Genomic DNA, 16,947 nt, shown 5'->3' on the forward strand with positions numbered 1-16,947 from the left:
AAAATGGCTTGTAAATCTTCTCATTCCACGGAAGCTTATCTTATTCCATCAAATAAGTTACTAGCTTCATTATAAAGTTATATGCCCGTAAAACAGCTAATTCCTGAAATGGCACACATATATTAAAGAGAATTGTGGAAACAATTGCTTAGAGCACTCTGAAAAGCAAGTACATTGGACCAAAGCAAGGAAGCAATGAAGCAGTTATATAAAATGCGGGTTAATATTTTTCTTCCAGATTTTTTTTTTTTTTTTTTGGAGACAGTGTGTCGTTCTGTCGCTCAGGCTGGAGTGCAATGGCGCGACCTCGGCTCACTGCAACCTCCGCCTCCCAGCTTCAAACGATTCTCCTGCCTCAGCCTATCGAGTTGCTGGGATTACAGGTGCCCACCACAGCGCCTGCCTAATTTTTGTAATTTTAGTAGAGACGGGTTTTCACCATGTTGGCCAGGCTGGTTTGAACTCCTGAACTCTGGTGATCCGCCCGCCTCAGCCTCCCAAAGTGCTGGGATTATGGCATGAGCCGCCGCACCCCACCAAAATTATTTTCAAGGTAAAAATTCAAGCCAAAATATGACACCCAAATACCTTTCCCTTACAGTTGCTGTATTCAAATAAAAATCAATTTTTTTTTTTTTTTTGAGACAGTTTGGCTCTGTCTGAAGTGTGGTGGCACAATCTTGGCTCACTGCAAGCTCCACCTCCCAGGTTCAAGCCATTCCTCTGCCTCAGCCTCCCGGTAGCAGGGATTACAGGCACACACCACCACACCTGGCTAATTTTTGTATTTTTAGTAGAGATGGGGTTTCACCATGTTGGTCAGGCTGGTCTTGAACTCCTGGCCTCAAGTGATCTGCCTACCTCGGCCTCTCTAAGTGCTGGGATTACAGGAATGAGGCACCATGCCTGGCCAAGGAGGAATTTTTTTAATGGACATCTATTCGCCTCTGTACAAGCCTATCCCAGTGATTCCAGTGGCCTATGCATTTATGCCCAGGCTCCCTGCCATTTTCTGTTTTTGAGTCAAATACCAATTTTTAAATGTAAAAGTCACCTGCAGTCAAGGCTAAACTCATGAAGCAGTGTCCTTAATACTGTCAATGTGTTAACTCCTTTGAGATAATTATGTGGCCAGGGAAATGAAACTGTGATGCTATTTCTACCATACTTTATCATAGGGAGATTACAGGGATCTAATGAAGGAGTTCCTTATTACTGGAAACCCCAAAGGAGCAGGTATTACCAACTTATCTATTTGATACTGACCCCCAAAATTAGAACCCTTATTACTAATAAACATCAATGGCCTATTCAGGACTCTTGTCAGGAATCATCTTTGTGAAATTAGAAACTTTTAAGAGAACAAAAGTGATCAAGAAAAAAAAGTTATAGAATGACAGGACAAAATATATAATTATAAACAAAATACAAGAGAAAAAGCACCTGATTATAAGATTCTTTAATGACAACTTCAAAGCAGTGTTTCATATTCTCTTACAAAATAGTGCCATCAATCTTCAAGCAAAGTGTCATGTAAAACTGTGTTCAGTGGTAGACTATAAAAGTGTTTTCATTTCTCTGCCAGAAGGGTTTCAGAATAATTCTGTCTGCTGATGCTTCTTTCAACTGAAAGTTTATTAATATAATCAATGATTCTTATAATCAAGCACTAGAAAGACTGTTTCCACGATTTAATGGATTAACCACTGGACATCCCAGCTAATTTCAATGTCACATTTGAAGCTGATAACTGCTCCCTCTTGGATACATGAACACTACTTTATCACCACCTCCTGTTTTTCCTCCCTTTCCTGTTTACTACTCTACCTTCCAGGCTCCCCTTCTGCCAATTCTCTAATATTTCTTAGTATTATCTAACATTTGCTCCTTAGTTTCATTCTCTCCCTTTATATTCTCTCCAAAAGTATCTATTCATACATGTATTTCAGTTTTCACCATATAAACAGCTCCTCGCTTCCTGTTTCTAGCTCTAAAATCACATTCCTGGCTTTTTACCTACTAGACATTGCCACCCAAATACCAAAAATGAACCTTAAGGAAACGTATCCAAAACCATATTCATCTTCCCCTTCAAACTTTCTGCTTCTCCTAGGAGTCACTTCTATATGCAATTGTAAAAGCGAGAAACCTGTGAGACCTCACAGACTTCTCTATGCTCGCTCCTCCCATAAGTTAAGGATAAAGTTTGATCTCTTTCACATGGCAAGAGAAGCTTCACGGTATGGTCTCTACTTCCTGTTCCAGCTTCATCTCCTTCCTCACTTCCCTAAAATGTCTCTTACATTTAACTCCCACTCTGTGAACGCAGTATGCACTTTTCCTTTATTTTAGCTAAATTATCTTCCTTACCTTCCTCAACTGTAAATTCCTACTTAATCTCCGACTCACCCCTAGCATCTCCTCTTGGACCCTGATAATTTGTTCAACATTGTATTTAATGATACAAATCAAAGAAAGTGGCTTCAAACTAGACAAAATCCTTTTATTACAGCTCACAATCTAGTAGGCCAAATAATACTACAGATAATTACAATTAGCTTGATAAGTATCCGGATGAAATAATGGCAGGGTGCTATGGCAGCTGAGGAGGCATGCACAATTGTTATGTCTATTCCCTGTATCAATTTTGCTTGGACTGAGCCTTGTAGATAAGTAGAAATGTGTCAGATGGAAAAGTTAGGTCAGAGGAAGGCATACGATATTAAGGTACGTTCTGGTACCTGGTAATACAGTGCAGCACATCGAAGAAATGAGGGGCACGGAGTAGAGATCATATTACGAAGACCCCATAAAGAAAAGATAACCAGAAGCCATGTGGAGGATACATGAGAAGCCACACCAGAAGCAGAGAGACAATTAGGAGGCTATTGCAGTATGCCAAGCAAGTAATGATGGCCTAAAAGCGGTGACAGATGAGAGCAGAATACAGAAGATACTTATCCTTGTTCCAGATACAAAGTAAGGCACATCTTCAGAACAAGTCTAAGAGATAGATGTTCCTATTTTTATGCCAGAAATTCGAGCTCTGAAGGATGTTACTTGCTCAAGACAACACAGCTAACAAGTGGAGGAGCAGGGATTCAAACTTCAGAGATCTTGCTCCTAGGTAGTATGATGAGCCAATGTCTCAAAACGCATATCCAAGTATAAAACAACAGATCATGTTTGCACAATTCTGGTCTGCTCAAGTTTGAATTAATTCCAAAATAAAATTCCTCTTCCCATAGAGAAGCAGAGCAAACACAAAGGAAAAATACTCTAGGAGTTTTAACATTGCATATCCTTAAGATTTTAATTCCAAGCTGTGCACAGTTTTAGTACATTCAAATTATAAACATTATCTCTTTATCTTATAGTTATCTAATTATACATTCTCCAACTAATAATTGTACATGGGCCACAAAGTTTAAAAGCAATATTATTAGCCTACAAATCTCCACTTGTCCTCTTAGTCCTATAGCGCTGAGCATGTAAAAAAAATCTTACAGATCTTAAAATAAAACTTGAATTTTAAAACATGCTTAAAATGACATCAGTAGTCTTAAGAAATATAGGCTTAACCAGGGAATAGACAATATTTTAAAATTTATTTACTATATGGATGTTATATATAAATACTTGATTATAAAGCATATATAATCTATGTTTGGAAAACCCTGTAAAATACACACCTCTAACAATGAGTTTTAAAGCTAAATGAGCACAATACTCCTTTAACGCTTTTCTTTAGCAGTTCTGTGTATTTTTTCTTGAGACGGAGTCTCACTCTGTCACCAGGCTGGTGTGCAGTGGTGCAATCTTGGCTCACTGCAACTTCCACGTCCCAGGTTCAAGCGATTCTCCTGCCTCAAGCTCCCAAGCAGTTGGGTGTGGCACCTGCCACCACGCCTGGCTAAATTTTTTATGTTTTTAGTAAGACAGGGTTTCTCCATGTTGGCCAGACTGGTCTCCAACTCCTGACCTCAAGTGATCCACACACCATGGCCTCCCAAAATGTTGGGATTACAGGTGTGAGCTACTGTTCCGGGCCAGATTTCTCACTCTTAGTTACTTATCTTTAAAAAATCGCCTAAGATTACAAATGAACAATCCCAGAAGAGATATACCTTACACAAAAATTAACCTACTAAATTGAACTATATAAATATCAATACAAGAAATATGAATAAACCTTCTTTCATGGTTTTAAAGCTTACAAAGAAAAGGGTGTAACTAATTTAATCTTCAAAATTTATTCTTATTACAGAATTAAAGCTTTGAGACATTAAGAGGAACAAGGGAAGATCTGAACTATTTTATGTTAAAAAGCCCATGATCAGGGATATTAATTGCAGTCATAAAATGCTGAAGTCAAATATACAACAGCAGTCCTATAATCGCTTCCAAAAACATTGCATATATCCTCAGTGAGACAAAGGATAGCAGGCAGGTTTCAACTCTAATTTTTACGTGGCTGCCTCCAACACAAAATTGAGATTGGGGAACAATGTGGGGCTTGATGTCAAAGAAAACTCAGAAGGATTATAAAAGCCTGCCATGAGCACAAGAATGTGCTACTCTTGGCTTCAGTATTAAGCTGACAAAGATTTCCTACTGCAGTACTTTGTTTCTATTATGAACAGGGCATTTCACTTGTTTCTCATCATAAACACCTGATGTCAAATGTAACAAACTACACAAATCATTAGATTCTTTACTATGTCTGAAAAAACAGGAAACCGAATACCAGTTTTCTAGACGCACTATCTAATAAATGACTTCAGTTAAAATAACAAGAGTTACATTTTTTTTCAAATGCTCTTATTCATCTGGAAAATTCAGTGTTATATGTAAATATCATGTATATATACACATATATACACGTATATATGTGTATATATATACGTATATATATACACGTATATACGTTTATATATATAAACATATATATATATACACACACACGTATATATATATACACACACACATATATATATATACACACACACACATATATATGTATATACTGTTTTAGGAGAAAACAGCATTTCAGCTTGGTATTTTAAATAATCCCAATTATGCATATTTATTTGTAAAGCTTCCCACAAGTGAAACATGTTAGTTACCTATAAACATTCACTTTTCACTATTTACAATCTGAATTATGGAATGCTTGTATACTGCAACCAATCGTTATAGAAAAGTCACATAAACAATATAAATCTGATGCCCAATCCTTTACAAAAACGAAATTCTTTCACTGGGTTTTCAAACTGTCAAGTATAAATAGGACAAGGTCAGCAATACTTAGGATGAGGCACTTTAACAATTACTCAAAAAGGTTAAGTGTACAAAACTGTAAAGCAAAATCCTGCATATTAATCTTATCCTTAATTTCAGACGTGATTAATCTGAGATGGTCTGTGTAAGGAGTGTTAAGATACAGGCATCATCACAGGCCAGTTAAAGTGCCCATATACAAATGAACTAAACTATCTAATGACACTTAGGTTTCAGAAAGGGACTATTTCAATACTAAAACTTCTGTAAAATTATTTTCATAAACATGTATAAATACACTGCTCTCACAAAGGCAAATGGTATCCCTACCACGTTCCTAGACAAGAATGCCCTCAAATGTATTCACTGGATCACAATTTTAGTCTTATGCACTCTTTAAAAATACTCAGATATTTTAAAATTAAATCTACCAATACTTTTTAGATTACAATTCTAAGATAAAAAAGAATAGATATCTTACCGGCCTTTTGTGAAAGACATTTTAAACATTTGTATTTGGCCACCTCATTTTCAACCTTTAATCATGTTCTCTGTATATTCACACTGCACATTTTGGGAGTTCAGATAATACTTGACTAAAGATAATTCCTATTTGTTTCATTTTTTGAGACAGAGTTTTACTCTTGTTGCCCGGGCTGGAGGACAATGGCGCAATCTTGGCTCACTGCAACCTCTGCCTCCTGGGTTCAACTGATTCTCCCGCCTCAGCCTCCCAAATAGCTGGGATTATAGGCACTCACCACAGTGCCCAGGTAATTTTTGGAATTTTAGTAGAGATGAAGTTTTGCTATGTTGGCCAGGCTGTTCTCGAACTCCTGACCTCAAGTGATTGATCTGCCTCAGCCTCCCAAAGTGCTGGGATTACAGGCGTTGAGTTACCATGCCTGGCCAACTCCTATTGTTTTCTGAATTCATTGTGCTGTATTTTTTCCCAAACCATCTGATTTCCACATTCCTCTATTAGTAGGAAAAAAAAAGAAAGCTAACTAAAATTTTTAAATTTACCAGAAAAGATTAAAATCTTGGTATATACCAAGAAAGAATTTGTGGACACATTAAGTTTTAGGTAAGAGTAGTTAAATCTCATTAAACCTGTTTATTTCTTCTAATTTATAATTTGAGTAATTTCTATAGCTCAGATATCCAAATGTCCTTTAATAAAAATACAAGTAGTACTCATTTGAACACGGTTAGCTGTTCCAAGACCACTTATCAAAATCACTTGTTATGAATGTGTGCACACGTACTCCTTAATTCCCTAAAACAGTTTCTGCTTTTCTAAAGAAACTGGCTTTTCAATCAATATGCTACCAGACACTTGAGTCTCGTCTAAAATTAGAAGCTGACCAATTTTCAAATACATAGAAAGAAAATACTGATTTCGAATGACAAAAATTAAGCTTGGCAAAAGTAGTGACTTTTATTTACAATTGTATGTGTCAAGATTATAATGGAAACACTAGTGATACCATCTGAACAAAAGCAATGATTTATTGGTAATGGCAATTAATGAAACATTGACAGTCTCTGGCGAGAATCAAGCAATTATCCAGGAGCTGTAGATCTGATTGCAATATGGTCATCCAGTGTCTTTTGTACTTTAGTGGCTTTCTCCTTTTTTGCCAACTACCTAGAAAAACGAAAATAAGTTTATATATACATCCTATCGATTTTAAATGTTATTAAAAAACACTAATATAGTAATCAGTTTAAAACCTTGGTATTAATTTTCATCCTTGGATCTTTTCTGGCATGCAGTATATTTTCACTGTTGAAGCAAACTGTGACCTCCCCTGCCCTCCAGCCACAAGGGATTAAAAATAAAATGCATGCAGGCTATCTTTGATTTCACACAGTTTTTTAAAGAAAGTATAGCAATTTTTAAAAACAAAATTGAAAGTTTAGAAAAGTTAAAGAACAATGCTGTATGAGTACAACATATTTGACATACTACTTTTAGATAATTAGAAATCAAATGTCGATCACAAAATAATCTGGAATTAGAAGGGTATGCTAAACTCACGTCTTCATGCCCAACAGAGCAAATTTCTAGACTTTCCCCCTCAATACATAGACATGCAATGAAAATAGATTTAAAATGACGAATTTTTCCTGGTTTCTTTTTTACAAAAAAACCCTGGTTACTGTATTATTAAAAATGAAATGAATAAAACTTGTTTCTGTCAATGATTAGAAAAATCCTCTACTGGAGAGTTTTATAAAATGTTCTGATTGCTGTATATGTGGCAGCATAAAAATATGAAGAATAAAAATTTGTTTTCTACCAACAAATCTAGAAAAAAATTATCTGTAGGAGAGTTTGAAAACTATGTTCTAATTGAGAAATTTACCTAAAACTTAATGTATATTATCAGATAATGTATTCTCAGAGCAAAAATGCCCCGAAAGAAACCTACTTGCAAAATAATGAATGTTTGTGTAGAAAGATTTCTGTTTACATTTATAAATTTAATTTTCATATTTTAAATTGATTTTATTCTAAATGACAGTATCTACACCAGCAAAACTCAAAAAAGTCCTCAGTACACTTCTGGTCTAAAATACAACATAGCTGTGTCAACATCATTCATGAGATATCTGAAAACTTTCCACTGAAATCCCAATCACACAATCCTAGAAATGTTTTTCCCACCCTATGGAAAATCACTTCGAGTACTTTAAAGGAATTCCCCTCTGGTCCAAAGACACCATGTTAGAAAGCTCACAAGCCAGCAAGATGACAAAAAGGCATTTTCATATAACAGAATGTGAATAAGAGTAAGAAATTCAGGTTTTCAGAGCCACTAGAAGAGGAAGTGGCATTATCTGTATCACACGTAAATTTTGTGCCGATAAACACTGACAGTATTATTGATCACTGTTTTACTTGGGAAACACAAAACACAAAGCTATTAGGTTAAGCAAAAGAAAACAAAACAAATAATATTAAAAATTAAACTTCTGGCAGATGTGATACAGAAGACACAAATCTGCATACTGTTTCACAGGTTGATAACTCTCAACTTGCCAATGTGTATTTTCTGTAAAAAAGAAGAAATTCAACATTCCAACATAGATTGTCATCCCAAACGCAAAGCTCTTTTTATTCATTCTCAAGTCTTTATATTACACCTTAGACAAACCAAAATCTAGGTACATAATTATGTGTAAGAAAATATTTATTCAGTAAAGAATCCATTGATCTTCTATATTAATATGTTAACCCAGCCTAATATTCAGTCCATAAGTCCTTCAACTGGTCTTGAGCTCACTCGGGTAGGTAAAAGCAGAGGACATGCCCCAATCAATCATCAGAAGGATTATGGGGCTAACGTTCAAAGAGGAAAAGAAAACCAACAGCCCTCAACTGAAATGTAATCAATATACTAAACTAGCACAAACATAAAAGAACTTGATGAAACTGCCATATTTCATTTCCAGAAGAATTCTATAGTTCCTAGAAAATAAAATTTAAAGTTTAGAATGGATTAAAATGTTATTCAACAACTAGTTAAATCTAAAACCATTCATACCAATTTAAGTTTATTGTGATATTACGTCTCAAAATGTAGTACAAAATTAAATATGAAATGGTAGAAAGTAAAAAAAAATAAATAGGCTAGTGAGCAACATGGTATGGTAATAAAATTATAGCACCTAGTTGCAAGCCCAAAACAAAAGCCAAACAAAATAAAAGGCCAACTGAGAAACATGACTAGGATGAGATCTGAAGAAAGAGATGGTTGAGGAAACCTAAGGTAACAAGGCTGATCCAGATGATAGAAGCTGTAGAAATCTTGCACCAACAATGGCGAGAACATGGGAAGGGTGAGAGCAGACAGGTGCTAGATGAGCAGAGAAGCAAGGAGGGGAGTAGAGTGAGACAAGGTCAATCTTTATATTACTTCATTTTAAAATATCTTCTGTTTTTAGTTCATTTGAGTTGGATTAAAAAAGCTGAAAAATAAACAGACAGAAATGTTACAAAAATAGCCGATACGGTGAATGGCCAGTTTAGCAAAGTCCATTTTTATAGTGATAAAAATCTTTTCACATGCACCTCATTTTCCTAAGAAGCAGAAGCCCCTACAATCATTTTCTTTTTATATTTTTATTAAAATTTTAATTAAAAATTCTGTATTAAATAAAGCAGTTCATATAAACAGCATATTTTAAGCAAAAACATCTACTTTCAATTAACATGGCAATGGCAAGCTTTTCATGCTGCAACACAAAGAATCCATTTACAACAGCAAACAGCTAAAGTATAGATTAAAATCTGTGCATGATGCCTATTAAGAGCCAAAAACAGACAAGTGGAAGGGGTATTCTAGTCTGTCAAACCTTAAAAATCTAACCTTAAATGTTGTAAAAGCATGTAAGGTCGTCTAAGATTTCTATCCACATTGGAAATTCAACAGCACTAAGATTCTGTCATCTTAGTGAATATAAGGGTCAGTGAAATAATGAAAACTGAAATTATCCAGAAACAGCTCACACAAGATAAAAACATAAGCTAAAAATGCTCAACATTTGATCTACTTTATCATTCATTATGCCATTTTATGTAGCAACCTTCACTAAACAGTGGTCATCAATTTTCCTCCCTGTGCCCATTAAACACATGCCAAATCTATTTTGAAATTTCAATTATGATTACTATGTATAACTTTCTCATAATTCAGACTGACCAAACGAGCAAAAGAAAATAAATGCCATAAGTGACTTGTCCTTTAATGAATCCTCCGCCTTCCTAAGCTCATGTTCAGGTCCCTACTTTTCCATTCTATCAAGGGTATCCATCGCCGCCTGCTGCACTGTCCAAACTTAGTGCAAGGCCCTTTTTCTTTTCAAAGTATTCTCAGACTTTCTCAGTCATTGTTGGGGGGAAAAGGAAAAATCACTTAGCTGGTAAAGTCTGAGAATACTCTGAGGACAAAGAGACCCTTGAACTAAGCTTTGATTAATTTTGATTAACCTACGTTTGTCCATTATCCTACAAGAATATGAATTTGCTATAGATAGAAACTTGCTATAGACAGTACAGTAGTCCCTCCTTATCCGTGCTTTCACTTTCTGCAGTTTCAATTGCCTATGGTGCAGCAGAATAAGATATTTTGAGACAGTAAGAGAAAGAGCAAGCGTGGGAGAGACCATATCCACATTAACTTTTACCAAAGTATATTGTTATAACTGCTCTATTTTATTTTTAGTTGTTGTTAATCTCCATTTTTTTTTTTATATGGGGTCACACTCTGTCACCCAGGCTGCAGTGTAGTGGCTTGATCCCACCTCATTGTAGACTTGAACTCCTGGATTCAAGTGATCTTTCCACTTCAGCCTCTCAGGTAGCTGGAACTACAGGTGCAACCACTGCCTTGCCTGGGCAATTTTTTTTTTTTTTTTTTATTATTATAGAGATGGAGTCTTATTATATTTACTAGGCTGGTCTTGAACTCCTGGGCTTAAGTGATCTTCCTACCTTAGCCTCCTGAAGTGGTGGGATTACAGGCATGGGCCATCATGCTCTCGCCTTGTTGTTAATCTCTTACTGTGCCTAATTTATATATTAAACATTATCAGAGGTAAACATGCAGAGATGCTCCTTGACTTCTGATGGGGTAATATATCCCGATTAAACCCACTGTAAAGGCCAGGCGTGGTGGCTCATGTCTGTAATTCCAGCACTTTGGGAGGCCGAGGCAGGCGCATCACCTGAGGTCAGGAGATGGAGACCAGCCTGGCCAACATGGTGAAACCCCATCTCCATTAAAAATACAAAAATTAGCTGGCCATGGTGGCAGGCACCTGTAATCCCAGCTTCTCAGGAGGCTGAGGCAGAAGAATCACTTGAACCTGGGAGGCAGAGATCACACCATTGTACTAGAGCCTGGGCGGCAAGAGGGTAACTCAGTCTCAAAAAAAAAAAGGTAAACCCATTGTAAGCTGAAAATACTTTAAGTCAAAAATGCGTAACTGACCCACACTTAAGAGAATGATTTCTACTGAATGCGTTATCAATTTTGCACCACTGTAAACTTTAACTATCATAAGTTGGAAACGTCTGTATAGGAAAAAACAGTGTATATATAGGGTTTGTTATTGTCCATAGTTTCAGGCATCCACTGGGGGGGGGGGGTATCTAAGAACATATTCCCCCACCACAGATAAGGAGAGATTATTTTACTAGTACTAAAGGGACAAAACATACCATACCACACATCTAATATTTCCTTCAACAAGAATCAAACTCAGTTATAATTTGTAATAACTCTTATCTGTACAGAGACTAATCTGGCCAATTTCAGTTACACATAAACCCTCTATATTTTTTACTACATTGAAGTTGTTGCTTTGTACAATATAAAAACAATGAAATACTAGCTTACTTTCAAAGAATAACCCTAAAAGACAATGAGTGACTACAGCACAAATGTCATTCAGAAATATTAGAAGAAACTGTAATATACGTAAGAAAATCACTTCATCAATTAAAATTTATTAAACATTAAAAGCATGGGGCTAGGAAACCCAGAACACTAATAAGGGAGTCAATTATGGTATTCAAATTATTCTTGGAGCAATTCTCAAAGTGTGGTCTCCAAGACCCTCTCAAGGGGTCTGGGAGGTCAACACTATTTTCATAATGCTGAATTGTTTTTTGCCTTTTAAACTCTCATTCTCTTCACAAGTATCCAGGGAAGTTTTTCAGAGGCTACATGATGTGTGACAGGAAAGCTGACTGAATGCAGAAGCAGATGAGAAGGAAAGGATTCTATTAGGCTCGTAAACAAGCCTGGGCAACACAGTGAGACCCTGACACCACACAAAAATAAAGATAAAACAGCCAAGTTTGGTGGCACACACCTGTAGTCCCAGCTACTCAGGAGGCTGAGGTGGGAAGATCAATTGAGCCCAGGAGTTTGAGGTTAAAGTGAGCCATAACTGGGCCTCTGTACTCCAGTATGGATGACAGAACAAGACCCTGTCTCTGAAAGAAAAATAAGAATTCTTTATCAATGCTCTTATTCTTACTAAATTGGTTTTTCTTTTAGAAAATATGCTTATTTTTTGGCCAGGTGCAGTGGCTCATGTCTATAATCCCAGCACTTTGGGAGGCCAAGGCGGGCAAATCATCTGAGGTCAGCAGTTTGAGACCAGCCTGGCCAACATGGTGAAACCCTGTTTCTACTAAGAATACAAAAATTAGTTGGGCGTGGGGCATGGTGGCAGGTGCCTACAGTCCCAACCACTCAGGAGGCTGAGGCAGGAGAATCACTTGAACCTGGGAGGCAGAGGCCACAGTGAGCTGAGACCGTGCCACTGCACTCCAGCCTGGTGACAGAATGAGACTCCATCTCAAAAAAAAGAAAAGAAAATATGCTTATTTTTAATTTAAAAATATCTGTTAACATGTATTCATTATTTACAAATAAATATATTTTTTATTTACCAGTTTTAACTTCTAAATGACAAATATTAGATAAATACAGCCCACATAAGCAAAAGTTCTTTTTATCCTTCAATAGTATTTAATAATATAAAGAGGTCCTGAAACCAAAAAGCTTGAGAACTGCTACTGTGTAGTTATTTAAAGTTAAAAAAAATTAAATGGTGGCTCAAGCCTGTAATCCCAGCACTTTGGGAGGCTGAGGCGGGTGGATCACGAGGTCAAGAGATCAAGACCATCCTGGTCAACATGGTGAAACCCCGTCTCTACCAAAAATACAAAAAATTAGCTGGGCATGGTGGCGCGTGCCTGTAATCCCAGCTACTTGGGAGGCTGAGGCAGGAGAATTGCCTGAACCCAGGAGGCGGAGGTTGTGGTGAGCCGAGATCGCGCCATTGCACTCCAGCCTGGGTAACAAGAGCGAAACTCCGTCTCAAAAAAAAAAAAAAAAAAAAATTAAATGAATAAATGGCTGTTATAAAACAAGCACAAATACTCTCAAGCAAGAAAGGTCTAACACCTTTGCTATCCCAAAGACAGCCCCCAAAAAGGTAGTTTGACAGTTAAAAAAGAGGAAATTCAAGGCTAGAAGGAATGTGAGGGGAATGTTAAAAACGAGGTGGAGAGAGATAGTTAGATGGACAATTATTCATGCAAATTAGAGAAACTTTAGCTGAATGGCTAGCTGGTATGAAGATGAACAAGATAGAATGGTGGTTATTTATGGAAAAATGAGAATCAAATAGCATAAACTAAGGTGAGAAACAGGAAAGCAGAAACAAATTTATGATATGAGAAAATAATAAGATTCATAATAACAGATGTTATAAAAAATTAAACTCAGAACAAACTACACAGGCACAATTAAGGCCAAGTCCAATGGCGTCTAATTCAAAAAGGCAAAGCAGGCAGCCAAGAAATCTTTCTTGCTCACACATTTTCCCAATAAAACATTTCATATTGTAAAAATGTAGATTGTTTAATCTCTGCTTCTTTTGACCTGTCATTAAGGTCAATATGTACAACATCTAGACAGAACAGCTCTAAGTAGATAATTGTTCCTGCAGTCCCCAAAAGTTAATCATGCTGTGAGACAGGAAAATAGTCGCTGGAAAAAGACCAGTTAAAATACCTATTATCCAGGTTTTCAATCGGCAAAAAGAGCATACAATTTTCTAAAATCATCCCTTGTTATGCAACTTCACACATTTTTCTGTAACTGAATTAAGTCAAATCTGTAGAATCACCAAAAAGAATAAGAGTGCTTAAGATGTTCTCCATCTTCGATTCCACAACAGGGGTCCTTTGGGAGCCTCTTCATCTAGGAATTACCAGGCCTAGGGAAAGAAACTCTTCTTCAAGTTCTAGACTGCCTGCCAGACGCAGTCATTAGAGACAGTGGGATACCTATGCATTCTGTGCTGCCACATTTAAACTGAATATATAGCAACTGAGGCTCTGTACTGATAAAGCTCTAAGTAGCACTTTGATGGTCTGTGGTTGTATATTTGAGAGTAACCCTAGGGAACTGTTACCAATTAGAAGGTGTTCCAGTAATGTTTAAAAGGAATTAGTCTGGATTAACAAAGGTCCCATGTACCCTATAAATTCTTTACAACGAATTGTAAAGATTATTTACAATTCTTATAATTCTGTCTTTTCAAAAAAAAATTATATGCACACACATAAAGATAATAAAAATACTTGAGAAAACTTGCCATTTACTATACCATTATTTGATGAAATGTGCTATTTCAGCATACAAACATGGTTTAGAAAGTTAATATGTCAGTGTATTAAAACTCAGTTCATTCTTTTTCAAATAAAATTATTCAAGTAATTTAAAATTTCATCAGACCAAAAAAAAGACAAAAAAATTTCATCAGAAATAATAATCAGAATCTTACTATCAACAAAAAGTTCCTTAATTCTCACCACTGCTCTCAAATGATTTAACTTACTTTCATTTTTCCATTATTACTAACCACTTTCTATAACAAAACTATTATTTTTACCCTTATGTTGATGTCATTCATTAAAAGACTCTATCAGTTAAGACGTCATTTTTATTAAAGATTCCTTTTAGTTGGATATCCAAAACTATAATAGGAGAACTTTCTATCCTAGCTTAGCTTTGTAAAATTTCCTGACATGATTTTGAATGACTTGGTTAAAAGAAAGTGTGTAGGTTGAGATACATGAAATTATTCCATCAAAATTATATTTTTACTACCCCTAAGTATCATTTAAGCAAACTTACTCGTTTGAAGTCATTCATGTTTGTTGCCTGGACTGGAGTACCAATAAAAGTAAAATATGAAATTCTTGTTGTTTCCTCTTCACCTTGATTGGACTGAACAAATATCTACCAAAAAAAAAGTTTACATTTATACTTATAATCCTTCTTCACAAACATGCTTTAAGCTTAATCAATTTCCTTAAATTCCTAATAAAAAATATTCTCTATTCTTTGTAAAAATTAATCTAGGCTGGATGCAGTAGCTCATGCCTGTAATCCCAGAACTTCAAGAGGCTTTAGCAGGCGTATCACCTGAAGTCAGGAGTTTGAGACCAGCCTATCTAACATGGCAAAACCCCCTCTCTACTAAAAATATAAAAAATTAACCAGACGTGGTGGCGGCACCTGTAATACCAGCTACTTGGGAGGCTGAGGCGGGAGAATTGTTTGAATCTGGGAGGCAGAGGTTGCAGTGAGCCGAGATAATGTCACTGCACTCCAGCCTGGGCAACAAGAGCAAAACTCTAACTTAAAAAAAAAACAAAAACAAAAACCTAAATCATATAACATTAAGACTAGTACTCCTATAGGACTATTCATTATGCTAATTGCCCTGCTTTTCTCACCTTCTCTAGAGGTCATGGCAAGATACCCATATATACAAGTTGATGATAATTTAGTGTGATGGTATGGCAGAGTCATCATTAAATTCTTTTTTGTCTCACTCTGTTACCCAGGCTGGAGTGCAGTGGCACAATCTCGACTCACTGCAACCTCTGCCTCCCAGGTTCAAGCAATTCTCTTGCCTCAGCTTCCCCAGTCACTGGGATGACAGGTGCCTGCCACCACACCCAGCTAATTTTTGTGTTTTTTAGTAGAGACAGGGTTTCGCCATGTTGGCCAGGCTGGTTTCGAACTCCTGACCTCAAGTGATCTGCCCGCCTCAGCCTTCTAAAGTGCTGGGATAAAAGGCATGAGACACACACCCAGCAATTAAATACAGAGAATGCTGAAAGAGTATTAAAATTTACAATTACAATGGGACAGACTATCATTGGAAATTTCATTAAAATCATAGTTTTTTACAGAGAAAAATCTCTGAGTTACATGCTTTCTAATATTCCTGTGTCCATTCTCTTACCTAGAATATTAAAAGAAAAAATATTGGGAATCAGCTCCTAAAACAATACTATGCACCTCATATTTTTTTTAAGCTCAATTCTTCATACTTTTTATTCAAAAACTCCCCTCAGCATGTTAAAAGCTAAAAGCTTTACTCATTGATCCTTTTTCATATATTGGATTTTTAAATTTTGCTCCATTTCTGAAAACACAATATTCTAGGTGCTGTCTGCTTTAAAATATTGCACCTATCTCTTTTTTGAGACAAGGTCTCATTATGTTACCTAGACTGTTCTTGAAGCCCTTGCCTCAGCCTCCGAAGCAACTGGGACTACAGGTGCACTACCATGCCCAGCTAAAAATTGCTTCTTGATTTAAACAACATACTTCTTTTCATTCTGAGATGGCACTCATTGGTCAGTTTTTGTTGTTTTCATAGACAACCATAAATTCTTTCAAGAAAATATCTGATAACCAGTATTCTAAGTTTAATATAACCATTTTCTTTGATTTCATTTGAGTAGGATATTACTAATACTTAAAACTCAACTTGATTAAAATTCTTTCTTTTTTTTTCTTTGTCGCCCAGGCTGGGGTATAATGACACAATTACAGCTTACTGAAGCCTCAATCTCCCAGGCTCAAGTGATCCTCCAGAGTAGCTGGGACTATATGGACACCACCATGCCCAGCTATAATTTTTGTATTTTTTTGTAGATGCGGTTTCACCTGTTGCCCAGGCTGGTCTCAAAATTGTGGGCTCAAGCAATCTGCCCCCTTGGCTTCCCAAAATGCTGGGATTACAGGTGTAAGCTACCATACCCAGACAATTATA

The 16,947-nt window shown here is 36.3% G+C and overlaps 1 protein-coding gene across 5 annotated transcripts in view; it reads right to left on the bottom strand.

The window, feature by feature from the left end:
* Positions 1–3,286: 3,286 nt before the first annotated feature.
* The window catches only part of TXNL1 (thioredoxin like 1), a 42,131-nt gene continuing 28,470 nt past the window's right edge, over positions 3,287–16,947 (bottom strand). The window contains exons 7-9 of one of the 5 annotated variants that reach the window (XM_008979872.4): positions 15,012–15,116; positions 8,300–8,342; positions 3,287–6,931 (exon numbers count right to left, since the gene is read on the bottom strand). In XM_008979872.4, coding sequence (XP_008978120.1) covers positions 8,304–8,342; positions 15,012–15,116 — 144 coding nt within the window. In that variant the 3' untranslated portion in view covers positions 3,287–6,931; positions 8,300–8,303. Of the gene's footprint in view, positions 6,932–8,299; positions 8,343–8,378; positions 9,259–12,168; positions 12,293–15,011; positions 15,117–16,947 lie in introns of those variants that run through there. The other 4 variants (XM_017963502.4, XM_054244248.2, XM_002757271.5 and 1 more) reach the window with 4 other exon arrangements.

This window comes from Callithrix jacchus, chromosome 13, assembly GCF_049354715.1.
Source record: "Callithrix jacchus isolate 240 chromosome 13, calJac240_pri, whole genome shotgun sequence".
NCBI classification, from domain to species: Eukaryota; Metazoa; Chordata; class Mammalia; order Primates; family Cebidae; genus Callithrix; species Callithrix jacchus.